This window comes from Stegastes partitus, unplaced genomic scaffold (assembly GCF_000690725.1).
Source record: "Stegastes partitus isolate 25-593 unplaced genomic scaffold, Stegastes_partitus-1.0.2 Scaffold459, whole genome shotgun sequence".
Classification (NCBI taxonomy): domain Eukaryota; kingdom Metazoa; phylum Chordata; class Actinopteri; family Pomacentridae; genus Stegastes; species Stegastes partitus.
In genome coordinates this window covers 9,344-37,284 of record NW_007578190.1, presented here as the reverse complement: position 1 = coordinate 37,284, position 27,941 = coordinate 9,344, and the positions used below count along the sequence as shown (strand labels likewise).

General features: G+C 45.4%; 5 protein-coding genes across 12 annotated transcripts in view; 3 read left to right on the top strand and 2 right to left on the bottom strand.

Moving 5' to 3' along the window:
• Window positions 1-2,037, top strand: part of rhot1a (ras homolog family member T1a) — an 18,773-nt gene extending 16,736 nt beyond the window's left edge. For all 4 annotated transcript variants that reach the window (XM_008286553.1, XM_008286550.1, XM_008286549.1 and 1 more), the window contains one exon: window positions 997-2,037. In XM_008286553.1, coding sequence (XP_008284775.1) covers window positions 997-1,114 — 118 coding nt within the window. In that variant the 3' untranslated portion in view covers window positions 1,115-2,037. The remainder of the gene's footprint in view (window positions 1-996) is intronic.
• A 148-nt stretch (window positions 2,038-2,185) lies between these two features.
• On the top strand, window positions 2,186-5,488 carry LOC103360689 (uncharacterized). Of its 2 annotated transcripts, XM_008286541.1 has the most exons (10): window positions 2,186-2,328; window positions 2,411-2,488; window positions 2,619-2,651; window positions 3,331-3,417; window positions 3,523-3,620; window positions 3,980-4,128; window positions 4,234-4,314; window positions 4,394-4,480; window positions 4,561-4,632; window positions 5,303-5,488. In XM_008286541.1, exons 1-10 carry the CDS (start codon window positions 2,266-2,268, stop codon window positions 5,380-5,382), a joined length of 828 nt encoding a protein of 275 aa, XP_008284763.1. In that variant the 5' UTR covers window positions 2,186-2,265; the 3' UTR covers window positions 5,383-5,488. The 2 variants fall into 2 exon arrangements, with proteins under 2 accessions (XP_008284763.1, XP_008284764.1); XM_008286542.1 differs by lacking the exon at window positions 2,411-2,488 and having other exon boundaries at window positions 2,187-2,328.
• Window positions 5,489-5,533: 45 nt separating this feature from the next.
• cunh17orf75 (chromosome unknown C17orf75 homolog) lies at window positions 5,534-10,157 on the bottom strand. Of its 2 annotated transcripts, none has more exons than XM_008286543.1 (10): window positions 9,850-10,157; window positions 9,528-9,602; window positions 9,009-9,134; window positions 8,740-8,868; window positions 8,547-8,607; window positions 8,351-8,470; window positions 7,686-7,750; window positions 7,434-7,573; window positions 7,252-7,355; window positions 5,534-6,895 (listed from the first exon to the last, which is right to left on the bottom strand). In XM_008286543.1, exons 1-10 carry the CDS (start codon window positions 9,990-9,992, stop codon window positions 6,680-6,682), a joined length of 1,179 nt encoding a protein of 392 aa, XP_008284765.1. In that variant the 5' UTR covers window positions 9,993-10,157; the 3' UTR covers window positions 5,534-6,679. The 2 variants fall into 2 exon arrangements, with proteins under 2 accessions (XP_008284765.1, XP_008284767.1); XM_008286545.1 differs by having other exon boundaries at window positions 8,351-8,464.
• A 2,981-nt stretch (window positions 10,158-13,138) lies between these two features.
• On the top strand, window positions 13,139-21,457 carry LOC103360686 (BUB3-interacting and GLEBS motif-containing protein ZNF207-like). 3 transcript variants are annotated; one of them, XR_520364.1, is made up of 12 exons: window positions 13,139-13,245; window positions 13,547-13,673; window positions 13,756-13,894; window positions 13,982-14,164; window positions 15,098-15,173; window positions 15,261-15,313; window positions 15,412-15,566; window positions 15,775-15,861; window positions 16,808-17,035; window positions 17,220-17,358; window positions 19,197-19,717; window positions 20,242-21,457. XR_520364.1 is itself a non-coding variant. In XM_008286538.1 (11 exons), the coding sequence occupies exons 1-11, from the start codon at window positions 13,205-13,207 to the stop codon at window positions 19,358-19,360; spliced, it is 1,392 nt and encodes a 463-aa protein (XP_008284760.1). In that variant the 5' UTR covers window positions 13,139-13,204; the 3' UTR covers window positions 19,361-21,415. The 3 variants fall into 3 exon arrangements, 2 of the variants coding, with proteins under 2 accessions (XP_008284760.1, XP_008284761.1); XM_008286538.1 differs by having other exon boundaries at window positions 19,197-21,415; XM_008286539.1 differs by lacking the exon at window positions 15,775-15,861 and having other exon boundaries at window positions 19,197-21,415.
• LOC103360688 (sterile alpha motif domain-containing protein 9-like) overlaps window positions 21,449-27,941 on the bottom strand; it is a 9,312-nt gene continuing 2,819 nt past the window's right edge. Inside the window, exons 2-3 of the mRNA XM_008286540.1 lie at window positions 27,577-27,728; window positions 21,449-26,802 (exon numbers count right to left, since the gene is read on the bottom strand). Of these exons, the coding sequence (XP_008284762.1) occupies window positions 22,235-26,802; window positions 27,577-27,580 (4,572 nt within the window). The 5' untranslated portion in view covers window positions 27,581-27,728 and the 3' untranslated portion in view covers window positions 21,449-22,234. The remainder of the gene's footprint in view (window positions 26,803-27,576; window positions 27,729-27,941) is intronic.

Genomic DNA, 27,941 nt, shown 5'->3' with positions numbered 1-27,941 from the left:
GGGGGGGACGGGGAGCTCAGCCTGACGCAGCAGGTCTCAGCGTCTCCAGCGTGGACGGGTCCGTCTGTGGAGGCCTCTGAGCAGCAGATCCTGACAGGTAAAGGCAGAGACGCTGCTGTGGCTTATGGGGGAGTCGGTCAGTGACTGGACGCTGTGGTTCTGTTTCAGTGGAGGCTCTGGTGTGTAGCTGCTGTCTCTGTGGTCCTGTAGGTCCCTGGGTGTTGCAGCCACTAAATGTGGATCCGTACAGAACGCTTGTGTCTCTTTCTCCTCTTTGCTGCCTCCTTCCCTGCTTCCCTTTATTGGTCTGCTTAGTTCACCAGTGTTTGTGTTTCTGGCCGGCTCGGTCGGAGTTCGACCAGAGCTCAGGAGGTGTCCTGAAACTAAACAACTAATTTGTGTTATTGAGTTCAGAGTTTTTCTCTCATTTTAACTTCACATGAATGCAATAGTGCAGAGGGCCTGATGTGGGATGTCAGTATAATATTACCCAACCTTTAGCTTTAGTCCATGTTGTATCCCAGAAACACAGTTTTCAGCATCATGTATTTATACTTTGCTTCAAACGTGTCATGCTTTCTCACACAAGAGAAGGAGCTATATAATGTACACTAAAGTCCAGCTAAGATCAATGAAGCACTAAAATGAGAGACATTCGTTTTGGTTTCAGCCGTCTGGGCTCCACTCTACGGTTTGTGAACTAGAGCAGCTTCTCTCAGTGACCCAACCTCTGCTTCTTTCATCCTTTGCTTTCATTGTCTGATCCTCTTCCCCCAACCAAAACTAAACCAAATGTCAAGGACAGCACGTGCTCCTGTTTCAGGCTGGTGTCACTGGGCGCTGATGTTCGTCATCTGTGGTCCTGATTCAGGAAGTTTGGTTTCACCAGCCGAGCAAAGGCGTCTCAGTGCTCACGGTGGTTCATGGTGGCTCATGCTGCTGCTCTGCTCTGTGTTTTCTCTGCGCTCACCTGCTCCGTCTGCTCCCCTCTGACAGGCACATGGCCCAGGCCGACCTGAAGAACTCCACCTTCTGGCTGAGAGCAAGCGTCGGGGCCACGGTGTTCGCCGTGCTGGGCTTCGCCATGTACAGAGCGCTGCTCAAACAGCGGTGATGAGACTTCCTCCTTCTGCTGTCCCTCCCCTCCTACCTGAAGAAAATAAAGACTGGCTGATTCCACCTCATCCCTTTCTCACAGTACAACATGGGCAAGAAACAAACGTCAAAGTCATCGGTGCATTTCTATGAGAGTGTGGTTTAGTTTTGGTTTATTTGTGGGTGAAGGGGCCGATTGTTTTAGACATGTCACTAGTTCATCAGTCAGTTTGTAAATGCTGCGGTCTGTTGGTCAGGAGCTGGTGGATGCTTCAGCTCGTCAGCCCTCCTTTCTGCTCTCAGGTCAGTACAGGTCAGATGCTGGTGGACCAGAGAGAGGCAGCCAGACAGACGCACCGCAGACGGACTGGAGTCTGTTTCTAGATGTGTATATGCAGTATATTATGTGTGTATTCCAGACGTGTAGACAGCATCACGCCAACAGGAGGTGTTAGACAAACCGCTGCATCCAGCACTGGACCGGTCACGGATGTGGTGCGCTTGTTTGCTTTGCGTGTTAATTTATTAACCCGGTCGTTTGTTTTCCTGTCTGTTGGATTTCACCGCATGGATCAGATGAAGCCACTTACATTTTCATGTATTTTTGTATTTAGTATTATCAAAGCTGTCTTCATCGCGCCTCATTTACCTGCTTTGTGTTTTTATTTTTCTGATTTTCAAATAGAGCTTTGTCTTGCATTATATTTTTCTGAAGTTAGACGCACCTTGGAGCAAGAAATCCTGCAACTAACAGCTGCTCAGCACACCTGTCCCACCTTAAAGCTATGGAAGCCTTTCTTGTTTTCCAGCATCTACAGTAGAGACATGTACGATGTGACACGGCTGTATGCGTGCGAACGGGTGAACTACAGCTACTTTAACAGCAAGAAGAAAATAAGTGGTTTTAAATAACTGTAATAAATGACATTTACACCCTCTGAAGTGTGTGTGAGCGTCCTTTAATAGCAGCAGCAGCCTTGTTCATTCCACATGCACGTAGATGAGCTGCTTCTCAGAACAACTGGGAGTGTTGTGGCACCGAATAGAGAAGTGAGACAGTGATGAGGGCTGCAGACGACACTGCCGTCAGCTCAGTGACGAGGAAGTGACACAGGAACAGGTAGAGAGAGCGAACAGGCAGCCCCAGAGAAGCTCCTGCTCACAGTCAACATGTCTGCAGATGGAACCAAGCTGCTGTTCGAGGGCTTTCTGCAGAAGAGAAAAGACACTCTGGTGAGTCGTGAACTGTTCTTGGACTTTGGTTGTTGCTGAGTTAGACAGAAACTCAGGTTGTTTTGTGTGTTTTTGCCGGTAGAAGATGAGGTGGGTCACATACTGGTTCAGACTCCAAAACACAACCTTGTTCTTCTACACCAAGAAGAATGGCAGTGCTGTGAGTACGTTACTGTGGCGCTGCGTCCTTTAGATGGATCACATCTGGACTCAGTAACTACCTGCCTACAAATACAGGACAAGCTGAATTTTTCTACAGACTTCTAACATTGACATTAATCTCTTCACAGTCGCACTTGAGAGGCTATTACTACATCTACACAGTAAGTTCACACATGGGACACTGACTCTACAGTTCTGGGAAGTAACACAATGCTTTATGTGTAAGGTCAGTTTGGCATTTTGATGTTATTTATAGTAACAGTAGAGATACAGGTGAGTGGGAACGGTTTCAGATTGGTGTTAATATGACGTGTCTGTGCCGTGCTGCTTCCATGTCATGGGCTGTGATGTGTACCAAGCACTTTGAGCAGCTGGTTTATTGTGACATTGACATGTAGAGTAATGTGCACAGTGCTGGGCATTGGGCTGCAACGTTAAAGAAAAAATCATGCATTCAGTGCAATAAATAGGCCAAGAGCTGGTCAGAGCACCGTCTGTCTCGGTTTTTCAAGCACCTTGGAGAACTGGCCACAGCTCTGTCATGGATTCAGGTTGTCTCAGCGTCTCCTCGTGTGGACACTGAGCCTCCTTAGAGGCCTCGGCAGGACTCTTTGTTCTCAGAGTGACTGAAGACAGCTGTTTATAACTCGGAGGCTGTTGTCAGGCTGCAGAGTTAATTTTGGATGATAGATGTTCACCTACCAGCACTGTGACACAGACTCCTTTCGCACAGAGCTCAGAGTGCTTTGACTGAAGTGTTCACTGCTGAAGCGTCTACTGAGGGCTTTGTGAGGACACATGACACTGACTTACAATCCGTCTGTCCACCTGTTGGTCCAGGTGCAGTCGGTAAGAGAAGTCCAGAAAACTGACAGACATCGCTTCATGTTTGAAATCGTCATGACAAACGGAAAAAGGAAAGTGTTGGTGAGTCTTGGCTGTGTTTGAGAGTCTGCAGGCTGAGAGGAGCGGGCCCAGTTCTGTGGCACCAGCTTGGACCAAATCCTGCAAACTGAGTGTGTTTGTGTGCAGGCAGCAGAGACGGCGGCTCTCAGGAAGGAGTGGGTCGGACACCTGTGGAAGGCCATGAATCTCTCCACCTCTGGGCTCTCCAGCTCTGGAGTCGCTCTGTAAGTGAGAGCAGGTCTTTTGGTGCTGACAGATCTGACCTGGAATTAAAACAAACTCTGTTCAATCTGCTGACTCCCTCTCAGTCTTTAAGAAAAGACTAAAGACCAGCTCTTCACTGAACAGCTTTGCACTTGACAGCCTGAAAATTAAAAATAAATAAAAACAATCCTATTCCCTCCCACACAGCCTGCTGTTGGCATCAGCACCCTGTCACACTTGAACTTGTTCCACAGTTCTTATCCAGGTTGTTTTCTCCTGACTAGATCCTTGCTCGTATTGTATCTTCTCTCAGATGCTTTGGATAAAAGCATCTGCTGAATGAAATTGTAGAATTGTAGAAAATAATCCACGTTTTCAGCCCCCAGCGTGAGCAGCAGCCAGACAGAGTAGACAGCATCACATCCGTCCACTGCAGCGACAGTGTGGTCGAGCTGCCTCCTCCTGGTCCGCAGCCTTCAGAAGACACAAGCATCCAACCTCCCATGGACCAGCCGGAGGAGCCCAGCAGTGAGGAGCCATTCACCAGCCTCTAGCTACCAGAATCTCAGCAGACACTGAAGTGATTTGGACATCTGCACCTTCAGGTCATAAACTGAACTCTTGTGTTTTCAGATGGTCCTCAGTGGTGCAGTGTGCTGGACACGGCAGAGGACAGACAGGAAGGAGACTATGATGTGTTACCCATCAGAAACAGTACGATCTCAAATATACATTCAGCCATTTACGATCTCTAACAGCACAACAAAGTGACCTCTGGTGTGTTCACCTGTAGAGACGTGTGAGCCCAGCCTCGCACCAGAGATGGAGGACAACGTGTACGACTTCCCTCAGTCTTACAGGAATTCAGCCCAACATCAGGGTGAGGCTACGCTTTGAACGGCGGCTGACTTTTAAACTACTGCTTATACTGAAGTTCTAAACTTCTTCCTGCTTTCTCAGATTCAGAGCTCACAGAGAGCATCTACGACGTGCCAAGCTCTCTTCTGAGGGACACGCCTGATGACACTACAGGTAACTTGGTAGCAAGTCTCATTTATTAAACTTTACTTGTTCTTACATTAAGAAAAGCACCAAAAGCACACCGTAGAAATACTCCGCTACGGGTTCCAGTCCTGTATTCAGACGGTTGAGCGGTGTTCTGCTCTTACATGTGGTGTTTCTGGATGAACACTAGCGCTGCATTAATGTGCATGTTGCTTTCTGTTGCTCTGAGTGTTTAAGCCTGAGCTCATGGATCTACTGTTTATATCCGTTCTGTCCTGTGAGAAGTACAATCATCTAAACAGTCAAGCTCAGGGACACATTTCAGCTTTGTGATGATGCACTTTACAATTAATGAAGACTAATTTAAATGCCCTCCATTCATAAAGGAGTGATAAATCCTTCAGTTTATTAGAAAAACACAAACTCAGAATCCATTACAGTCTGTCATCCTGACAGTAACTAAAGCCATCACATGAATGTAGTGGAGTAAAAAGCAAAGTATTTCTGAGATGTACCTAAATGGAAGTAAAAACTGCATGAAATGGAAAAAAACTCACGTAAAGCACAAGAACGTAAAGACGTAAATACAACACAGGACTGCTCATAATGTGTCCAATCTGAATTCACACAGAAGAACCACACATGCAACGTTTCTCATCTGCACGTCTGATGCTTTAGCCGTTTGTTTCTGTTGCAGACGAGCAGCTGGAGAAGGAAACAAACTGGAAGATGGAGTCTGAGGACAACAGCAGCACATGTAGCTCACAGTTCATCTGATGTCTTTGTACAGACTGCTCCTGCTTAATGTCTGCAGCCCTGAGGTCCACGTTCAAGTCAAAGTGTATTTATACAACAGATATAACAAGTAAATAGTTTTTGGAGACGCTGTTAATCTTTTCTTTTAGACAACAAGCAAAACCACAACAAAGAGGTTCAACTGTGGTATTTATTTCAGCTCCTCCTACACCAGACTGAGAACCACGCGATCATTTTTAACTACAGAGAACACGCTGTACAGAAAAGTCCACACATCTGCACTGTGGGTCAGTCACACAATGGTTCACAAGAGCAACACGACTCCTCTACATGCCTCATGGTTCACAGTTTAAACGTATACACCGTCAACACTGATATTGCTGTTTTACATACTTTGGATTTAAGGGGAATGATTTGAGCTTAATGTTAAAACCCTTCATGGTTTGATGGAACGTTAAAGAACACAAGGACAGAAACTGAACTCACTTTAAGGTATCATGTAGTTTTTAGAACATGTTTTCTGTGATACTGCAGAAAGATTCAACGACAAACACGTAGTAAATGTAGTGACTGGTCACACAGGAGCTGTTGAGCTGGTGAAGGTGGTTGTAAACAACAAACAATGAATGTACACACAATATCCAGAGAGTACACCACGTGTGTGACCATGCATCTCCACAGAGGGCTGAGCAGAGCTACAGTATGTACATACAGCAGATAAACGACATAAAGTAGTGCAGGTTAAGCAAACACAAGGCCATTTAACAACCAATGCATAAAAGTGATTCGTGCATTTGCAATATGAAAACTAGTACAGAACGATAATAAAACGACATTTAGATCATAAATAAGCAAAACGTTTGGATCCGTTCTATGATGTCATCATTGTCAGTCAGCAAAACACCAGAAATAATATTTGGTTCATAGTCTTGTTATGTACAAACACAGAAAGTTCAGGGAAGCTTCTGTCTACAGCTGCATCTAAAATGTTTTCACCTTCACTCACACACTCACTTTATGTTAGTTTCCATGAACGTCTAATCGTTAACGTCGTCAATTCAGTCACGTTGCTGATCCAACAAACTGTCACGAGTCAGAAAGAAGCTGCTGGCTGTTCTACAGCAGCATCACAGATTTAACCACCACTAGCTGCACTCGTCGCCAGCACAGCAAACTTTAATCATCTACATTTTATTCTGTAGCTGGCATATTCAAACTGTCACCGCTGCAAGTTTTTATCAGGGAATTTAATGTTGTGATGTGTGGGATGTAGTGTACATAGGTTTAGGTGTCACACACAGACTCTGCCGTAGAGGAGTCATGCCTGGGCCTGGCTCTGCTCCCGGAGGAAATCCTCCAGCACGGTGATGATGCTGCAGGCCTCGGGCAGGTCGCTGTGCTCCGCTCTGGCATTCTGCAGCAGCACATCCCCGTTTCCACAGCCCTGTAGGAACTGGCAGCAGCGAAACAGAGCGTAGTGACTCATCTCTGCCTGCCGCACGAAGCGCTTCAGACTGTTCATGTCCTGGATGGCCTGCAGAGTGGGAGAGGAAGTGACAACGTGAAAAACGGGAAGAGCTGAGGATGAAAGAAAGAAACTGAAAAAGAGCTTATATTGCACATTTGCCAAGAGGAACTGGGAGCCATGATCCACCAGGTCTCAAACCTGCGGACGACTGGAAGATGTTTGAAAGATTTGAAGTATAGAAATGAAACATTCGTATTTCATGTTGATAGTCAGATTTTCTATAATTTAATTAAAAAGCTATCAGATGTAATAAATGTAGTTTAATAGATGCTATAGATCAGTGTGCTACAGGACAACTTGAGTTGAGGAACAGAAAACAGGATCCAGAAAAAAACCCTACCACAGTGAGCGTGTTTTCCCACCTTCAGTTTGAAGTTCTCCAGAATCTGCCGGAGCAGGAAGGGGTTGCACCGCTCTGCAGCGTTCAGAAACGCCTGGATCCAGTCATCACAGAAACGATTACTGACTGAGGGAGCAGACATGTTGATCAGACTCTCAGACAGAACAGACGCAGTGGATCTGTACTTCTTAGAACAGGACCTACTGCCATTGGTGAGCGTGGGGGGGCTGGTGGAGCAGTCGATGCTCAGGTCCGACAGCGTGTCCTCTGAGATGGCCTTGCAAAGAGACGCTGCTGTGGTGTCCTGCTGGGAAAGGCCCTGCAGACTGGCTGCCTTGATGAACCTGAGCAGGACGCAGCCATCACACACATGGAGGTCAACAACAAGCAGGCACAGCGGCTACTGCTAGCAGTGCAGGGATTTAAAGACGAGAAGGGTCAGTGTGGAGTGGTCACCTGGTTACGTCAGCCTTGGTCCTCTCGTCTGAATTGACGACCTCCACATGAGTGTGGCTCAGAGCCTGCATACACAAGGTTTAGTGGCTGGAAGTCATTGCAAAGAAATATGTATCATTTGCACACAGACAGAGTTTAGACACGACTGGAGAAGTGTATTGTAAAGAATCAGGGACAGTTCACTCAGAACCACAGTGACGCTCTTCTCTGAGCTTTGGTGTCATTTCATAAAAAACGTTGGGCGGTTTGGTGCCTCAGTGGCATTACTAATGAGCCACTTTTACCAGGAACAGCTCCTCAGAGCTCAGTGTTGGTGACATTAGGGTTAGGGTGACAGAGCAGACGGAGGGCCACAGATGTGTCATGCTGTCTGGAGTTCAGTAACTAGAACGGTTCTCAGTGTTTGAGTATCTAAACTAAATACCAGTAATTCCTCTGTGAGTTCAACGCTGGACTGTAGTTATCTGTGGTGAACTGCTTTGGATCAACAGTTCCTGTTTGCTGACTTCTCTGCTTCTTTGTCTAATCTAACAACATATATATTTAGCAAACCCTTCTCCAGAGCAAGTCACACAACTTCAGAGTTGTATTTAGTTCAGTCTGTCTTCGCCCCAGTGCCTCCTGGAGCCTCTTGTGTATTTCCTGTAGTGTTTTGAAACACTCACAGCGTGCAGCAGGAAGCTGATGTTGTTCTGGACCAGCTGCACCACTCGATGAATGTGCATCACAGACTCCTCGTACCACTGGCTCAGGTAGGGACGCACCTCCGTCTCAAGGTTCTGCAGCTACCAGGTACACAGTTAGACATGTCAGACTGTCAGTAGTAACACAACACCAGACATTTGTCTTCACTAGTCATACCTCGGGGGCTTGCAGGCTGCTCCGAAGGCCCTGGACGTATTTATCAAGCTCCAATCTGAATGTGCATCAGGTCAAGGCATTCAAAGCACTGCTGGTGGTAGAACCACTGGAACAATGAAGTGGATCATGTGCAACATGTGATAATGCTTCATGCTGCTTATACCTTGTGTGGCTGCACGATGCAGAAGGATATAAGTTGAGTCCTTTTTCAGAGCCTCCCATGAAGCAGATGACGTATCCGTTCCCATCAGCATCCGGCTGCTCAGGAGACCTTTCCTGCTCCAGGAGACAACAGTAGCAGCCGACCGCCTGCTCTGGAACGCTGCACAGAGCAAATAGTATCTGAATCTGTGCTTCCAGCTGAACACGAGTCAGCACCGTGTTGGAATCAACAGGCTTCATCAGCCAGCAAACAGGGCGGTTCATCAGCGACCAGCTGGCTGCTGGAGAACACGTTGTTACCTGAGCTCCACGGTGGCGATGTTGCCCATCCCCCCCAGCAGGGCTCCTTTGCTCAGCCTCCTGGAAATGTAGGTCCGCAGCTCCGGTTCTGCCTCCGACGGCAGGCTGCTGTCGACCAGCGTCAGGCTGTGGGCAGGACACAGCGTCAGTGGGACAGCAGCAGCAGGTGTAGGCGACGGGACATTTGGAAGCCAAACCAAGTCAATGAGAGGAGATGGAGAAAGCTGATGACCAGAAGCCACACATCAACACATCACAGCACTGAGCCACAGGGCCAGCGTCTCCCACTCTCAGTCACTCAGTCTGCCAGCTCCACAGCACCATGGAAGTGAGGACAGCGTTGAGACTGGGAGGCCTGGAGGCCATGCAGCTCAGCAGCACAGCAACCAGAACAGATCACGAATGAACACAGCACTGACTCCGTGGTACTGGACTTCCAGCAGCAGCCGTGGACACACCAACACATGAAAGCCAAGAGACAGGAGCAGTGACAGCGAGAGGAGGAGGCGCTCCGGTTACCTAAAGTCATCCTGACTGGCTGTGGAGTCTGCTCGTCTCTGGTTCCACGACACATTCTCCCCAGAAGCCTCAGATCTAAGACAATCGACAGTTTACTCATCACCTGTTAGTCGGTTTTACCTGCAGAGGTTCAGGACAACGACAACAAGCCCAGACTTCACCGTAGTGACACCACTGTTCCTGGTTCATTCAGGAACACACGATGCCTTCTGAAAGACGGGTGAGCAACAGCACAGACTGACAGTCAGGAAACAGGAGGACTGACACTGAGGACTCACTGGAAACCCTCGTCAGCTGAGACACGGAGCAGAACCGGACTCACCTGGTGCCCTGGTACAGGTAGATGGTGTAGTAGCAGCTCAGCTGGACCTTCTGGGTGAAACCTGCCAGTTCTTCACTGTCAAAGTCTTCCCTCTCCTCCACGTCGATGGAGTCCTGGAAGGAGGAGGTCTGGGAGGTGAACATGCTGCTGGGCGGGCGGAGGCTTGGGTTCGGGTTCGGGTTCGGGTTTAGGGACCCGTGGAAAGGGATCGTATCGTTCCTGTGCTGCTGTAGCCGGTAATAGAGCTGGACTCACTGGGTCACATTCAACAGAAAGCCCACACCAGAGACTCGACAACGAACCGATGTTTTTCTTTTACGTGCCTACTGCGCATGCCCGGTGTGTACGTTTTAAAATAAGTCCCAGTACAACATAGTTGTCTTCTGTTGGTTCCTACGTCAAACATCCGTTTGGACTCTGATAGTTTATGAAGATTGTTAAACGTGCTGTGAAAATGCCATGCTAGCCCTGCAGTTAGCCGTGCTGCTAGCCGTGCAGCAGCAGCTGGTCGTGGTGCTGTTCGTGGTGTTGGCGGTGCTGGTCGTGGTGTTGGCGGTGCAGCTGGCGGTGGCGGTGCTGCTAGCCGTGTAGTTAGCCGTGTTGCTAGCCGTGCAGCTTTAAATAAGAGTTCTGCAAAGTCCAGGGCTGTGAAGGGAGGCTCCTGTGGCTTCGCTCTGTTCATGGGAAGAGGACACGTGGAATAATTGTAAATAAATAGCAGGAGACTGATACAAAAGTCACATCAAGTCACTGTTTTTAAAAAAAAATATTTTACTATCATTCATATTTAGCACATTTAAAGCAGTGTCCATAGTGCTTACAGCAGAAACTTAATCTATATGTGTTATTTATGATGTCGGTTTACCTGAGTAACCTAAATATTAAGGATGAGTACGACTAATCGTGACACTAAGAGACTGCTTTGACAGCACAGTGTGGGATGTGTTCTGTGAGGACCACGGGGAGGACATCGACAGTCTTACCAGCTCCATCACAGACTACATCAGTTTCTGTGTTGACTCCAACATACCCACCAAGACAGTAAGACTCTTTGCTAACAACAAACCATGGATTGCTCCGGACATAAAGACCCTCCTTAAGGAAAAGAGGAGGGTTTCTAAGCTGGGGGACACGGACCAGATGAAAGCTGTGCAAAAAGAACTGAGGAGGAAGATTAGAGAGGGGAAGGGCAGCTATAGGAGGAGGATGGAGGAACAGCTCCAGCAGAAGGATGTCAGTGGTGTCTGGAGGAGCCTGAAAACAATCTGTGGACACATCAACTCCAGACCTTTGCTGGATAGCAACCTGAGCAAAAACCTGGACTGGACCGTAAACACTTGAGCTCTGTACAACAAAGGCCAGAGCAGACTCCACCTGCTGCGCAGACTGAGGTCCTTCGGTGTGCAGGAAGGCCTCCTAAGGACTTTCTACGACTCGGTGGTGGCATCAGCCTTTTTTTATGGTGTGGTCTGATGGAGCAGCAGCATCACGGCTGCTGAGGGGAAGAGTCTGAACAAACTGGAGAAGAAGGCCGGCTCCGTCCTGGGCTGCAGTCTGGATCCTGTGGAGGTGGTGGGTGACAGGAGGATGATGACAATCATGGACATTACCTCCCACCCCCTACATGGGACTGTAAAGCTCCATCAGTGCCAGGCTTCTTCATCCACGCTGTTCCAAAGAGAGGTACCGCAGGTCCTTCCTCCCCTCTGCTGTGAGACTCCACAACCAGCTGCTGGATGCTCCCAGTAGACCAACAACATGCAACATCCCCCTTTTCCTTCATGTACAATAAACAAACCATTTATATTTAGAAATATATTTATTTATACAACACTGGTTATTTGCAAAATTCCATGACATGTATAAATGTATATATTTGCATTTGCACGGTATATTATTATTATTATTATTATATCTGTATTCCTTATTTTCTATAGCTTATTTTATATATATATATATATATATGTGTGTGTGTGTGTAAATATATATGTATGTATGTATGTGTGTATGTATCTTTTCTATATATTCCCATTCTTATATTCTATACGTGCACTGTTCTCTTTTTATACGTGCATTTTATACGTGTGTCTGCACTTACTTATTATATGTACATTGTTCTTCTAGTATGTGTGTATTTCTGTGTGTACTGCTGCTGACAACACTGAATTTCTCCAATGTTAGATAGAACAAGGCATATCTTATCTTACTAAATAATACAAAAACAACTTTACCTGCCTATGATAACTACTTAGGCTCAGACCCAACACTAGCATTAACTATGGAGATAAACTAACGGGACTGCTGAGGCTCAGGTCCTACACTATCATTAACTATTGAGGGTAATCCGACACATTCAGAACTAATGTTGTGACTCCACAAAAAAATTACAGTGAAAGTAAACCCAACAAATCCAAGGATTTTCTCAATAAGCAGGTTTTCTTTTCTTCTCTATTTATTACGTTGGAGGAGACAGACTTCCTTTGAACAAGCAGAGAGCTCCAGCAGCACCAGGCTCAGGCTCAGGGTCAGGCCAGCCGTCTGCCTCGGCCGGCCGGGGTGAGGGTCTACGGAGAGAACAAAGGCCAGCCAACACTAGCAAAGGACAAACTACAGGAGTGAGCAGACAAAAGGAATAATATGTGACTGTAAATATTAATGTATGGAGGAAATGACAAGGACATGTGAAGATATGAACGGGATAATAATGGCTCACTGAAAACAACAAGAAAAGAGGATAAATTACAATCGCAAAGGACTGAAGGAGAAAAGTACGTGAAATCAGGCACCCAATCCATGCAAGACAGCAGTTCAATAAAAGGAAAGTAAGAGAGGAGTCAGGAAGAAGTACAGTCAAGAAAAAAAGTGAGACTCCAATCGTGTTTTGAAATTGCCAGCAGAAGAAAGAATAGAAAAAAGAAGAATTGTCATACAAACTGGGTGCTACGTTTTCATTTCACTTTTACTAAATAAACTAAATAATGAAAAGTGTATAATAAAGAATTGTGATGAGAGAAACCTGTTGGGTGGTTTGATGGAAGAATGACTTTGACTGAACAGAAAGTATAGAAGCACTGTAAGAAAGTACAACATGTAATAAGGACTGCTTTGAGGGCTGTGGACAGTGGATTGATTAGGTTATTACTTTTCTGTGGCTGCGTGCTGAATCACTGTGTTGACATCACTCCAAGTCAGTCTGACTGGAGTCCGGCAGCAGCGTTGTGGAGGCGGCGGCGTCCCTCCGCTCCGGCAGGGGGCGCCACCGCAGCCGCTCCATGTCCGCTCACCGCCCCGCGCCATCTTCCTGTGAAGTGTTTGATTGTACCGAAGCAGGCGGTGGGCTGGCAGAGCTGGAATTATGGGGAGAAAGAAGAAAAAGCAGATGAAGCCTTGGTGCTGGTATCCTTTTCCGCCTCTGTTTGGGGTTTTGTCGCTGCTGGTTGAAGCGCTACCTGCTGTCAGCTAAGCTAACGTTCGCTGTTAGCTAGCGTTAGCATTAGCAGCTCGTCGCTAGCAGGAGGTCCGCACGACGGTTTTGATTTCGTTCATTGACAAGCTTAGAAAAAGAATACACTCACAGGATATTCAAGCCAGGTGTGGAGGTTTTCTGTCTGTACTGGCTAAATGACAGTGACACACACTCAGCTGTGTCATAACCACCCAGCAGCACCTTTGTGAGTTTCCTCAACCGTGAACACAGGTACTGTAACAGAGACTTTGATGATGAAAAAATTCTCATTCAGCATCAGAAGGCCAAACACTTCAAATGCCACATCTGCCATAAAAAGCTGTACACGGGTCCTGGACTGGCCATCCACTGCATGCAGGTGGGAACAGTAATAATGCAAATGATCCCAGAGAGTCAGACACATGGTGTGTTCAGGTGCTGTGATGCTGCTTCATGTCTAGGTACATAAAGAGACCATCGATGGAGTTCCTAATGCAATACCTGGAAGGACAGACATTGAACTTGAGATATACGGCATGGAGGGTATTCCAGAAAAAGACATGGAGGAGAGGAGACGAGTGCTGGAACAAAAGAACCAAGGTACCAGAATACCTGCATGCACTGTGTAGTTAAGGTCTGTTAGTTAGGTCTGTTCTGGGGACTGATCGGGCTCCTCCTTGTCTTCAGAGACTCAGAAGAAAAAGCAGAACCAGGATGATTCTGATGAGTACGATGATGATGATGAGCCTGGTCCCTCCTTCCAGCAGCCTGCAGCAGGTCAGCCTCAGGCCGGCTACATCCCCCCGATGAGCCAGCCGGGCCTACCTCCTGGCTCTGGTGCTCCAGGGATCCCACCCGGCAGCTACTCAGGTGGGACTCAGTTACTGAAATGGACCTGCAAGGTGCCAACTGTTAGGAATCGACTGATTGTCAGCCTGGCCAACTATCGGGCCTATTATCCTTGTTGTTCTTTTTGGTGAACCCATTCATTCCCGATGAAATGAATGAAATGTGTTACTTTCATGTTGATGCAGCAGCTTCTGTGTGTGTGTGTGTGTAGACACTGTGGTCTGATTGGTTAAACGTCACAGGTAACAGCCAATCAATAACTAAAGCTGCTGTTGCAGGTGAGCACAGAGAAGCACATGAGATGTGAATGATAGGTTCCCTGCTATCACATGCTGCTAATTTAGATCATTTAATGTGTGTATGTACATATCCAGCTGTAGTGAGCCCTACTGATGAAAAAGCTTTCAGGAGGTTTGTTGTCATGTGGACACAGAGTTACACTGAACAGTGTCAATCTGATTTTGCTGATCCTCCTTAACTAATGTAGAAGATTTGTCAGGCTGTTTATTAACCCAGACGTGAGCGTGTTTGTGATTTGTTGACATCAGTAAAATGTGTGTTATCATTATGTGCTTTAATGGCAGTTTGAATTCATTAAAGCGAAACCATCGAACAGTCTGTCAAAGCGTTCTCTCATTGCTGTTGATGATGTGTGTGTCGCTGGTATTTATCACTGGAGGTAGTTGAACTGACCCTAAACAACAGTGTGTCGGTGTCAGGCTCTTCCATTCATGTGGCTGCTGCTGAAGCGCTGCCACGTCTTTACAACACCACATTTTTAATTCTGTGTTTATGGTGACGCGTCGTCGTCCCGTGTTTCCGTGTGTTACAGGCTTCATTAGTGTAGAAAATATGGCTGAGTGTTGCAGTACATCGTATTGGGTGAGTCTAGGTAGGTGTCAGGGAGCGTGTTTCATTATGTGGTATCAGGTTTTAAACACTGATCTGTTTCAGGGATTCCCCCGATGATGCCCGGAGTGCCACCCATGATGCCAGGAATGCCCCCTGTAATGCCAGGGATGCCTCCAGGGTGACTGTTTGGCATTTTTTATCGATAACTTTATTTACTTTAGTAACATATTGTATTGTAAACTTGGACCTTTTCTCATGTGTTCAGGATGATACCGATGGGTGGAATGATGCCTCCGATGATGCCAGGTGTGCCACCAGGTAGCGCCCTTCAGCATACAGTTTCAGAACAAACTTACCACACCGCAGTGTCATTGATGAACACTTGTAGATAGGTGACTCTTTCTCTCCTTTACCAGGCATCCCTCCCCCAGTGGCACACCGTCCAGGCTTGACTCACATGCCTCAGGTCCCCCCTGCTGCAAACGTGCTGACCAGACCTGCGGTTTCTGCTGCCGCTGCGCTGTCAGCCCAGCCCGACGTCACAAAACCTCTGTTCCCCAGTGCTGGACAGGTAAAGTCTGTCTGACTCCATTTACAGGTCCCATCTCCTCTCAGTATCCTGACAGAACATTCAGCTCTTCTCTCCTCTTGAATGACGGATGTTTGAATAGCTGAGCTCGCACAGGGAGACATAAAGGAGACTTTACCCAAATATTCCTTTAATTAAAGGATTATTTTATTTACGTTTTCTATTCTTTACCTTTTTTCCTGTGCTACAGATGGGCAGTCGGGTTGCAAGTACAAGTGCAGGCTCGTCAAGTGCAGATTCTCAGTGTGCTTCCCCTAAAGCTCTGTTCACATCACAAGTACGCAGCTGTCTGCCTGCTTCACTCTGACAACCTGCAGCTTTACAACTGGCATGCACACAACTGTGTATACTTTGCTTGTGGTGTACTTGGGCAGTTTGACTCTATTTTATTTGCCTAAGCTGTTTTTTATGCAACAGATGGGATAGTCTGGGCATTTATGTGGAGAGAGCCTCATACTACGTTGTGTCTTTTGTATCAGCCTGCGTTTATTTGCTTTTTCTTTTACTACAAATCTGCATTCATAGAGTCCTTCTGAAAAAATAGCTTTATCATCTCAGAATCAAATAAAACAAAAACTGAAGCGTTATGCAGATTTGTACAGTGGGCTTCTCATGTCTGAACTGCTGAAGGGCTGCATAGCACAGCATGCTCTTTTGGGTTTGTTTTCTTGCAGGTTTGAAGAAAGTAGTTTTACTTTGGTCCCACGTTGTGGGTTCACTCTCCTCTGTGTGTAACGAGAGCGGCATAAAGAAGTCTCAGAGACCATCGTTTATAGACTTGGCATTAACGAGATCAGTGCTGAAAGTAAAGTTGCTCTCTTATAATACGTTTGCACCCAAACTGCACAGAAGTACATATTTGCAACGAAAGGCCAAATGAAGCCTGTAAGGCTACTTTTGGAGAAATGTTGATGTTTCAGACAGTGTGTAATTAAAAAAAAATCAGCACATCAACAAGCCCGTCTCCCTGGCTGCCATTGAGGTAGATATGAGCTGGTATGTTTGATTTGGGTCAACTGAGCCTGCAGTGAAAGTGAAAAGGAGCTGGAGGCGCTGAAGGAAAGAGGGATTAAGAGATGTGCACATATTAATGCCAAGCCTAAAAGGACCAGGGATCAGTTTGAGTCACAGGAGTAATCTTAAAATACAACTACAAGTGTCCTGTGAAGTTCACACGGCTTCCAGCTGAGTCTGACTCGCGTTGTTTCCTGTCTCCCCCTCAGAGCCAGCCGACTGTGTCAGGGTCCCCCCACACTCCCCCATCCACCTCCTCTGACCCCTTAAAGCCCACATTCCCAGCCTACACTCAGGCCTCCGCGGCCGTGTCCAGCCCCAGCGCTGGCAGCAGCACGGTCTCCAAACCTCCCTCCACTGTGACCAGTAAGCCCGCCACACTCACCACCTCCAGTGCAACCAGTAAGTTGATCCACCCTGATGAGGATGTCTCACTGGTAAGTGGTCCAGCTGCAGCGGTCTCTTTGTAGTTTTTACAGTAAGTAGCCTGTTAACTGTAGGAAAAGTTTCTGTCAGCATGACAACGTTGAAAACAGCTGTTTCTGATATTGTTTGTCCTTGTTGGGCTACAGAACCTCACTGTCAAGTCACGCCTCCTCATCTGCTCTGTGTGTGCTGTAGGAGGAGCTGCGGGCTCAGCTTCCCAGATACCAGTGCAGTATTCCCCGCCAAGGCCAGCCCACCGCTGCTGCCCCGTCAGCGGGTCCCGTGGGCGGCATCATGGCTCCTCAGCAGCACGGCATGAGGCATCCCATCCCTGGTATCCACGTCTGCTGTCTCTCAGATCACCTTCACCATTTAAGGCCTTTAGTTGTTTTATGAACCAGAGTTGTTATTCTCAGCTTTTGTTGGATCTAAGACTCCGTCATAAGATGAGAACCTCTCTCAGACACCATTGCTATCCTTTCCTTACCATCCACCAGCTGTATTCATGCTCACTATGCAGCCAAATGACAGCGTTTTTATCGATGACTAAAGGGGTGCGATATAGATCGTTCCCCTACTTTGGTCCAGACTAAAATAACTATTCATCGATTAATCAGAGTGATTAGTTTTTCCTCCAGATAACAAACACAGAAAAATATGTAAATGAAAATAGCGTTGTTGATAATTTGGCTGTAATAAAATACAGCATATGTGAGCATAGAGAGAATAAAATAGAATTCCTTTATTGTCATTGCACAGTGTACAACTAAACTCACCCTAACAACGTTTTAAAAGTAAGTGCAGTAAAAAATGTGCAAATACAAATTACCAGACTCTAGTACAGGGCTCTCCGATCCTGGTCTTTGAGAGCCACAATCCTGCATGTTTTAAATGTGTCCCTCTTTCAACACACCTGATTCAAATGATCAGGATGGTTATCAGGCTTCTGCAGAGCTTGATGATGAGCTGATCATTTGAATCAGGTGTGTTGAAAGAGGGACACATCTAAAACATGCAGGATTGTGGCTCTTGAGGACCAGGATTGGACACCCCTGCTCTCGTAGAAAATGGTTTGTGCAAGTGTATCTATGAAAACAGTGGGATGGCGTACTCTTTAAAAGGTAATTTATCTGGTATATGAAGGCCATAAAGACAGTATGTTACACTCTGCTGAACTTACAAGGTATAGTAATGGCTTCAAGTTGTGCATAACTTCCATCCCAAGTGCAGCTGTTTGTATGTAAGCATGTAGCTTCAGTAAATGAATACAAGGTGCATCAGGTGTTGGCACATAGTCGGACATTTTTCTACATTTTATAACTGAGTAAGTAAACCAATGTGAAGTGCCTCCACCTGTGTGTCAGTTGTTCGTCATTTTGCTCTGATGCCGTGTTCTGCCATCAAATCTCTGCACATTGTACAAGTCACCTTGTAGTTTTGTGATAATTGGAAGTATTGTCTTAAACTGTAGTGCTGAATGCAGCCTGCCAGATACTAAAGAGAAACAGTGTTTATATGTTAGAAACCAACCATCAAGTCCTCTATTATGCAGACTACATGTGGGGGCCCTGTCTCCTTCCTAGTCCCCAGAGGATGAGTCCTACCTGTCCTGTAATGACTCCATCAGGTCAAAGTGTCCGTCAGGCGTTAGCTAAATACTGGATCAGCTAAAGTGGTAGCTGTGATGATGGTTGAACCCACTTAGCTTCAGGATAGCTCAAAGCACCACTGTGCCTGATTATACACGATGTATAAAACATGGATAGCCTCCAGCTGTGATGGGCCTGCAGCCTGCATTCTCTCTAACAGCCAGCAGGGGGCCACTCCTTCAGTACAGTACAGTACAGTTGTGTAAAAGTCTATGAGAAAATGAGCCCACTTCTTACCCGGTTCTTTACCTCATGAAACATTTTCTTATTAAGTTCATGGTCTCAATTAGTGGTTTTACGATTTACTAACTACAGCAGCACAGAGGTCAGGTAAATGATGTCACCTTGTGTGACCCACTCTGTCAACATGGGACCTCTCCTTTCTGTGCATCTACCCAACATAACGAGCAGAAGAACCACCTCTGTCGTGGCTGCACACTCTTGAATATATTCTGAAGAAAAAGGCACAGGTTTTGCTGCTATTTCCTTATTAAAAAGCTAACGCGTGTGTGTGTTGTTGCAGGCCAGTACGGTGGGCCACCCCAGGGCCTGCCAGGCTTCATGCCAGGACGGATGCCTCCGTATGGACAGGCCCCACCAGTGGTCCCTCCAGGGTACCAGGGAGCCCCTCCACGGCCGCCCATGGGCATGAGACCCCCCGTCATGTCTCCTGGAGGCCGCTACTGAAGTCTGCCTTCCTCTCTCCAATAGGTTTGGACACTCAACCCTTTTCTAATGTCCTCAGCTGCTAGTAGAGCAATCAGTGTTGGTATTGTAGTACCACAGTGTACTGTTTATTCTACTGCTGAGCTATGAGGAAGAGACACTAAATAAACAACAAGAAAAAAGAGCGCATGGGAAGTATTTACACTGTACCTAACCAAGACTATGAACTGTTCCATTTAATTCTCATTCAAACCGTCTCTGTTCTGTGGCTTTGTTTCCTTCTCATGTTTCATTTAGGTGTATAGAAGTGTAGTAGATATGGTTCGTAGTGTTGTGAAGGCGCTGGAGTTACATGGGCAGTACCCACCGTTTATCAAGGCAAGTTTTATGTAAATACCTTTCTGTTCTAAGCTAAACGGTGAGGCCTTCACAGCACGTAGTGCTGTTGGACTTGTGTCCCCAACTTTGTTTGGTGAGGGCTTCTAGTAACGTTCGTTCTGTTCCATGTTAACACTCCCTTAACCTTAAATAGACGCGGTATTAAATGGAATGGTATGTGTATCGTTGTGAAACTGTATTGTAATAAAATGTGGGAAAAATGTAAGACTCTTTTTTGCGGGATGCTAGTGGGCAGAGACATGACAGCAGGTTTGTACTGGGCTTACCAGCTACAGGGTGGCTTGTATTGTCTTAAAGATGAACAGTGATAACCAATGTTTAGTTAAAGTGAAACATGCTGGTAAATGTCTCGACTATAAGCAGTGTATTGACTGTTGTACTGATGCTCTGTGCATGGCACTGGCAGACTGGCCTTTGACAAACCGAGTGCATTGTACAGCTGCATAACATCCGGGTCAGTAGTGGCTGTAGTGCTAAAACCCAGATTTCTCTTCTCCCTGTAGCAATGCCATGGGGGACTGGCTGAGGCCCTGTCTCAGTGTAGCCCTGTTTCAGCCTGAGGCAAGTCTCACCATTTTCTGTCTTCTCATTCATTACCAGGGGCCCTCACAGCTTCACACGCTGTTGGATGTTAATGTCCCCAAACTTGTAGCAAGTTTGGTGAAGGCCCTTGTTTGTGTTCTTGCGTTTAGGCATCATTATCTTCAGGCATGTCAGCTCATGTAGACGACATTCTTTCCTTTCTTGTTAAGCTATTATCTGCCACATCCTCCATTCTTTACTGATGAAAGCATCAGGCAGCTTTGTTTGCATTTAATAGCTCTTTACTGATAGTGTAGAGCTTTATATGAAACTCAGTTTTTTTAGAAGCTAAGAATATTGACTGCTCCTGAAGTCCACTGTAATGTTGTTATATATATATATACATATATGAAATATTCATCTCTTGGTTAAAACACTAAGTGCTGGAGTTCCACATTAGCACCACCATTACACCTGCAGCCAGTTTACACATTAAATGTGTGTTGGGAAGTTTGGATGAACAAATGAGTCTTTATGTGTTTGTAAAATGGCTTTGCTACTTAATCCTGTTTGTTTCATCAGCTTTCCTCACTTGATCATTTGATTTTAACCATAACATGAAGACGAATCTCTGCCAGTCACAGGTTAGTTAAAGCTGTAAGTACCACAAACATAACTTTAACTTTGATCATGCTGTGTTTGGTGTGCACACGATTCAGTTCTGAAGCATTTTTACACGTCTTATTATGAGCTGAAGGAATTCCCCATCAACAAACGGTGTTGATGACTGTGATGTGCAACACAGTTTGCCACTACCTATTGAACATCTCAACACAGCTTCAGTAGCACACAGTTAAACTTAAACAGCAGTCTTCATGGGTAAGTATGGTGTAAAGCATTAAAAGCTTTACCTAGAATGCAGCACACTGTTTCATGAGCAGATTTCACAGTTTCTTTGGCTTGTTTGTGTTTCATAACCTGTCAAAACAAGATGGTTCTGGACTGATCAGGAAACTTTGGAAGAGTTAAGTCAAAAACTGCTTTTCTGCTTTAGTGCCCGTCCCTCTGCAGGATATATTTTTCTTGCAATATCTGTACAACTGAAGTCTGAATGCCTCTGTTTTGTTTTTAAATAAATGAGTGTACAAACTGTAACGTGTTATTTCCATTATTGATTATTAAAGACACTTTTTTTCCCCATTGTTTAGCTTTATTCTGTAGATGAAGAACAGCTTTAGATCCCTTCATTTTATCAACATAATGATTAGAATCAAGTCTTGACATCAAATATTTGATTTAAAACAAAACAAAATGCTTGTGAGATTTGGATTATGAAATCTAACAACATTATTCATCGATGTTCTGCACAAAAACATGAACTCACTATGAAATCGTCTGCTTTTGGTTTTACTGAAACATAAAGCAGACTTTGGTGTTTACTCAAATACATTACACTTCTCAAATCATTTAAGCAGTGCACAAGAAAAAGGAACAAACTGAAAAAATATATATGTTTAGAAATATTCTAAAAGGTAAAGACTTCGAAAAAGGCTTTTACAAATATTTATTCATAATTCAAGGCTGAGTCTCTGTTTTCATTAATTCAAGCCAAGAATGTTTTTTTTTTGATTCACAATCATTTCAATACCCCAAGATTCATAAATCATGTGCTTTGAGAATCGTCGGCCAGTAAAAGCTGTAGTGAGATGACATCTATTCATGTATTACATATATGCAGACCTCTATCATATCTAACAGGAAGTGGGTTTTTAAAAGCTGAATAAAAGCACATTCAAAAAAAAAAATTAAAAACCTGAGGAAATTTGAACTCAACCGAGAAGAAACCCTGAACAGGAAAATCATTTTTAAACTGGTTACAGTCAGTCTTTCCAATCAGGAACTAAATCTGATAACACTCATGTGTCCTATTAGAAAGAAACATCTCGAGATCACGACCAGGTTTTACTCTGAACATTATTCTGTTACTCGGATGTCGAAGGCGCCCACTCCGTCGAAGGAGAAGCCCAAGTAGAAGGTGACGTTTTCATTCCCATTTGGCAGGGAGGAAGAATGTCGAGGAATGACTCGAATCCGGCGATCTCCTCCAACTTTCACAAACAGGTTTCCGTTTTCCGTCCACCCTTCAACTCGTTTCAGTAGCTGCTTAGCCTCCTTGGTTTTCCAAACTTCTCCTCCACGCCATTTTAGGTTTCTTTCACTCAGAGTGCCTTCGATGTGCTTTTCAATTGCGCTCTTGTGGACAATCTTGTTCAGACCTCTTGCCTTCGCCAGATAGAAGTGTGTCGCGGTTCTACTTTTCCTTGGAGTCATGCGGTGGATTTTCAGCTCCCAGAGTTTTTGCAGGTCATCAATGGCTAATGAGAGGATCTTAGCATCAGCAGAACTTAGTTCGTTGCTTGTCTCGGGCCAAAACAGGAGGGAGAGGAGGAAGAGAGCGCTCGCTGATGACATGCTTCTCCCTCTTGAAATAAATCTCTTGCTGAGATCCTGGAGTTGTTGAAGGGACATGAGCTTTGAGGATCCGGGCAGAATGCAGTTAAGAGCGATCTGGCAAAAGATGAAGTTTGCAAGTTCTGCTGGGTCGAGGTCTTTCCATATCAGGTTTTGTTGGTACATGTTTATAATAGTCTCAAGCTTATTTCCTGCGTTATGTGGTTTCTTGTCATAATGCAAGTTGAGAATGGACGTAACGTTTCCTCCACCAAGCCTGTGGGTCCTCATCTGCCGTTGGAATGGAGAAAGCTCCTCAGATGCGCTGGCCAAGTCATCACTGTTGCCTTCAGCTGCTTCGTCGCCGTCCTCTGGCATGATGCAAAAAAATTTGGCGTATGCAGCGCTCTTCCTTGTTAACCATTTCCTTGGATTGTAGAGTTGTTCTGGATCCCTTGCATCAAACTCTTCATCCTCCTCACTGATGTCAGTTTGAAAGTAGCTGAGGTCTTCAGAAATGTACTCAAGCGCATGGCTCAGGTTCTTCTGTAAGCCTTTCAACTGCTGATGGAACTTCTGCCAGGGTGTTTTCACATCTGCTGGAATGTGGTCTGTTAACAAGTACCGCATCAACTCGGACTTTCCAGTACTGTTTGAAAAAACATCTACCCCTGACAGGAACTTTAGCAGCCTGCAGCCAACGTCTACTTCGCCGTAGTAGGAACTGTTGATTGTGACGTTTTCTTTTGTTGGAGTTCTTTCAGAGACACGAAAGGCAGACATTCCTTTGAGTGCAATGCTTATGATTTCAATTCCCATTTCAGGGGATGGTTCTTCTACCTCAAGAGTATCGAACAAGCAGTAAAACCACCACTTGTAAACTTGTCCCACTGTGTCGAGGACAAATGTGTCGTGTGGAAGAAGAGATTTTGCTTCTTCTGCCCATTCAAGGGCCTCTTTAAATCTAAAATGTATGTACAGCAGCCGGGCAAGCTGCTGTGCCACATATGCATCTTTTCCCAAAGCTATGAAAGCAGCTTTCATCAGATCAACAGCTTTCTGAACGTTGCAGTCGCAGTCGCCGTCGCAGTTGCAGGCTTTGACATGCTCGATAAAGGGGGAAAAAGCTGTGTCTGCAAGATCTCCCCTGCTTTTTTTGTTTCGTCGAATGAAAAAATCTTTGATGAACTTCAGGAACGTGACCTGATCGAACCTGTGATTGATGAGAACCTTGTCTGTGATGAGATCCATGGCAATATCGTTCAGAGGCACATGTGCCGACAGCTGGCGCAGAATTTCTTTTGCCACCAGTGGATGAATGATTCGTATCGATTGGATGTGTGTCGAACTTTGTTTCAGGTGGATGAGAAGAAGTCTAGCTTCATCACTGAGACCTTCCACAAAGGCCTGGTACTGAGCACTGTCCACATAGGCAGTGATGCCAAGAGATGCTTCGCAGTGTGACACAGATATGTATGAATCATCGACATAACTGTTCAAGAGAGCCACGAATCTGATGAGGCGAGTAGTGAGCGAAGAATGATCCGTTTTAACAAGAAGGTTTTTTACAAAGTCCTCAACGTAGCTTGGCTTGAACTCTTCACTCATCAGAACAAATGTGAGGATGAAATCTGTTTGGTTCTGCAGTTTGAGTTGCTCAAGCTTTTCCGAGAACAAAGGCTTCTCTGCATCGGACAGCTTGTGTGTTACTGCCACTGTTTGAGATGGCGATGCTCTGCACATTTTCTCTGGATCATTGGACCTGCTGCAGATGAGCAGGATGAAGCACAACGTGGACGCACTTATCTTTTTGGTTGCGATGACATTCCCCAGCTGTCCTCTAAGCTCGTCGATGCTATCTGCATTGTGGTTCTCCAACAGCAGGAGCACTGGAAGACAACTGCTTTTGTCGTTTTCATCATGCTCCCTCAGTTTCACAGCGTGCTCACAGACAGTGGTGATTTCTTTGCCCTGTTTGACTACTGCACAGCGTACTTTGTTTCTCCAACCCCACAGGATCTGACGTGCCACCGTACTGCCACCACTTCCAGGTTGGTGGTATATGCTCACACTCTCTATGGGACGCTTGGCTTTGGTACGATGCGCTATGTTGTCCAGGATTGTGCTAGCTTCTCTGTAGGCATCCCTCTTTATTATATCTCCACATTTGCGTTTGTCGGCAAGCCAGAAGTTGAGCCAGTCTATCTTTCCACCTTGATAGAAGTAGCTTTCGGTTTGTTGGATCTCGTCCTCACTCATGATCTCCAGTTTGGTTTCATTGCACTGGTCAACACTGATGATTTCCAGAGAATCCAGCATGGCCTCATCAACAGACTTTAGGAAGCACAGGCCTCCGCTGAACACCGGTAACTTCCTTGTGGGCTGATTCTTTGAGAGCTGAATGCTTTGAACTGAGGCATCCACATGACTCAGTGGCATTTCAACACTGATTTCTTTGAGTGCAGAGATAGGACACGACACCTGGGCAAGGCTCGAAAACCTTTTGAAGTTGTCTTTTGACTCTGATATGACAGTCAAAAAGTCATGTCCATTCATCTCGGCATAGAATTCATGGAAAGTCTCGACAAGTGGCTGCTCAACATCAGACGTGAGCAAGAACAGGACGACAAAGGAATGTCTGGGAAGGATGTCATTGCAGATGACTGACACTGCTCTTTTCAGCTTCTTTTTTCTTGTTCTGATCCAGGTTGTCTCGTCACAGGGTTGCTCCCCACCAGGGAAGTCGCTTCTTCCGTTGCTGAAAATCCAGCTTGTTTTCTCAAAAAGCTGCAAAGATTTTATGAAATCTGAACTCTCTAATCTATCGTCACCTGCGTAGTCCTTAAGAAAGTGAAGGTTTACAGCCTTCTGTTTCCTATATGTGCCACAAAAGCCAGATGTCTTTGAATCAGGATCAAAATCAAACACACAGAATAGATTCATGTTCACCAAGAAGTCTATGCTGTCAAGATGCTCGGGCTGAATTTTGCTGGTGACCACAATGTAACGCAGAGAGTTGTCCATGTGTGTTTTTCCACATGTCAACAGGATGCGCAGTTTTCTCTTTTGATCCTCTCTGAAGTCTAGAGGGGTTTCGTGGCTTGAAGCTTCTGCCTCCTCTCTCTGTTGGTCTTTCTCTCTCAGTCCTTGGATGAATTCAACAAGGTCATCGTCAGTTACTCGTTTTGTGTTTGCTCCTGCTCTGTAGTAGGGAACCTTCTCTTCACATTTGACTTTGTCCTTGTCAGTAGGTCTGGGGACACCCACGCTGTATATCTTGCCTTTTACGGTGGTTGCCTTTGGGACAACATCGTATTCGATGACCCATGTCTTCTCAGGAGTTTCCTTGTCAAGCACCTCGATGAATCGCGGGTTTCTTATGCAACTCCTGGCATCGGTTTGTTGATTTGATCCTTTGAAGCATTTTTCAATGTAATCTAAAGCATCTACAAAGTCTTCCTGGTTTCTGATAGGTATCCCTATGATTTCCCCGTGCTTATGAGAGCCTTTGACTTTATCCATAATGCCAAAATGAATTGTTCCATTGGCTCTCATATTCATGCATGCACATGCAAACCTCAACACCTCCATTGCTACTTTTACTTTTAGGAGCTTTGAGTCTAGTTTGTGTGCATTCTCAAGCGACTTATATTCGTGACATGGAACAAGCATGTTGTCAGTTCCTGTCTCTGGAGGAAGCACCTTGTGCTTTACGTACCTGCAGTCTTTTTCATTCTGGTCAAATTTGCGATACTCACAAAAAGACAGAGCTTCTACTGAGGAGGTCCAGCTGTCACTGCATGCTGTGGGAATGCTGCTCTGCTCTGCTTCGTCGGACGCTTCCTGAGAGGAAAGCTTTGGTTCTTGCCCTGACTTTAGGAGCTCTTCTCTTTTCCTCAGGAGATGTTCAATTTGGACACTATTCATTCCTACTGTATTGCTGAAGAATTCTCTGTGTAGAGTTGCCAGATCTGGTCCTGTCACCTTCTCCTCCTCCAGTGTTTTAATGTGTGCTTCTTCTGTTCCAATGAATCTCAACCAGGAGCTCACATGAGATTCTGTCCATCTGTCCCAGGACAGTTCCTGCCACTCTGTGGAGTAACACAGTGAAAATGGGTGTAATAAACAATGCATCTTTTCTGATTTACTTTGATATATCTGTGTAATAAACGCAGTATGTAATGTATAAATCATCATGTAGGTGAACACACGGTGCTCAACCGCTGTTCAGGACTACAGCATGTGATCATGTGATGCTCGGTGTGAAGCAGCGCCACACATCGTGTACCTCCACGTCTTTGATCAGCTCTGTGATCAGTCATTTACATTTTAGAACAAGGAAGGCTGCAACGTGAATGTGACCAGTTTTTTTTTCTGACATGGTGCTTTACAGAGCACCAGCGCTTCTCTACAACATTAAAAATCCAGGTGAAAATGTTAGATATTCTGGACTCATTACCGGTAAAGTTACATGTTTTTAAGCTTTTTTTTTTTCTCCAATTCTTTTTTTCTTCAGAGCAGTCTAAAAAATGTTTTTAAGCAAAAAGGTTTATAAAAAAATCTACCATGTCACAGTTTAATCATCCACAGTAATTTACTGCAATATAATAATAAATACCACTGCAGAGTGATAAGAAACTAGTGTGTGTCATAAACGCTGTTTGGTGAGTTTAACGGCACATGTTAAACACAAAGTATATCTGTAGTTATTCATTTATTTAACCAGAGTATGTTTGGTTGAAAACTGTCTCCTTGAACTACTGTGGATCCTAAAGAATCCATAATAAGTAGATTTACTGTCATCAACTCCTTTTTAATACCATATTTCTACTACATTGTGGTGATGTACAGCATGTCATACTCACCCATCTCTGAGCGGCCGCTGTCCCTTTTTAATGCTTGTTTCTAGGGACAGTACAGGACGACGTTTCAGTATTTGTTAGTTTTTAATCACTGACGTGTGCAGCTCCAGGCCAGCGCTGAGGCCACTGTTGACCTGTACCCAGTCCTGTGGTCTCTGTTGGTGATAAAGCAGAGTCAGGAAACCTTCCAGGTGTGTGTCTGACTGATCAGAAGCACTCCTCAGGAGGAGCTGTTAATGATTTCATGAGCTCGGTGCACTGAACACTTCATGGCCAGAAACACTGAGGCGACACTCAACATGCACACCGCTAGTAAACCGCAGAAACTGGACGGAGTACAGGTCGCTAAGAAGTGTTAAACACCCACA

Bases quoted from the DNA above. Each gene is read 5' to 3' on its own strand.
- LOC103360686 (XM_008286538.1), top strand. From the start codon at position 13,205: ATGGGGAGAAAGAAGAAAAAGCAGATGAAGCCTTGGTGCTG. The intron at 15,567-15,774 runs GTAAAGTCTGTC...CCTGTGCTACAG, and splicing joins TGTTCCCCAGTGCTGGACAG to ATGGGCAGTCGGGTTGCAAG. The intron at 15,862-16,807 runs GTACGCAGCTGT...TCTCCCCCTCAG, and splicing joins AAGCTCTGTTCACATCACAA to AGCCAGCCGACTGTGTCAGG.
- cunh17orf75 (XM_008286543.1), bottom strand. From the start codon at position 9,992: ATGTTCACCTCCCAGACCTCCTCCTTCCAGGACTCCATCGACGTGGAG. The intron at 9,135-9,527 runs GTAACCGGAGCG...TCCTGCCCACAG, and splicing joins GCCAGTCAGGATGACTTTAG to CCTGACGCTGGTCGACAGCA. The intron at 7,574-7,685 runs GTGACCACTCCA...CGTCCTGCTCAG, and splicing joins ACCAAGGCTGACGTAACCAG to GTTCATCAAGGCAGCCAGTC.
- LOC103360689 (XM_008286541.1), top strand. From the start codon at position 2,266: ATGTCTGCAGATGGAACCAAGCTGCTGTTCGAGGGCTTTCTGCAGAAG. The intron at 4,129-4,233 runs GTGAGGAGCCAT...TTGTGTTTTCAG, and splicing joins CCAGCCGGAGGAGCCCAGCA to ATGGTCCTCAGTGGTGCAGT. The intron at 4,315-4,393 runs GTACGATCTCAA...GTTCACCTGTAG, and splicing joins TGTGTTACCCATCAGAAACA to AGACGTGTGAGCCCAGCCTC.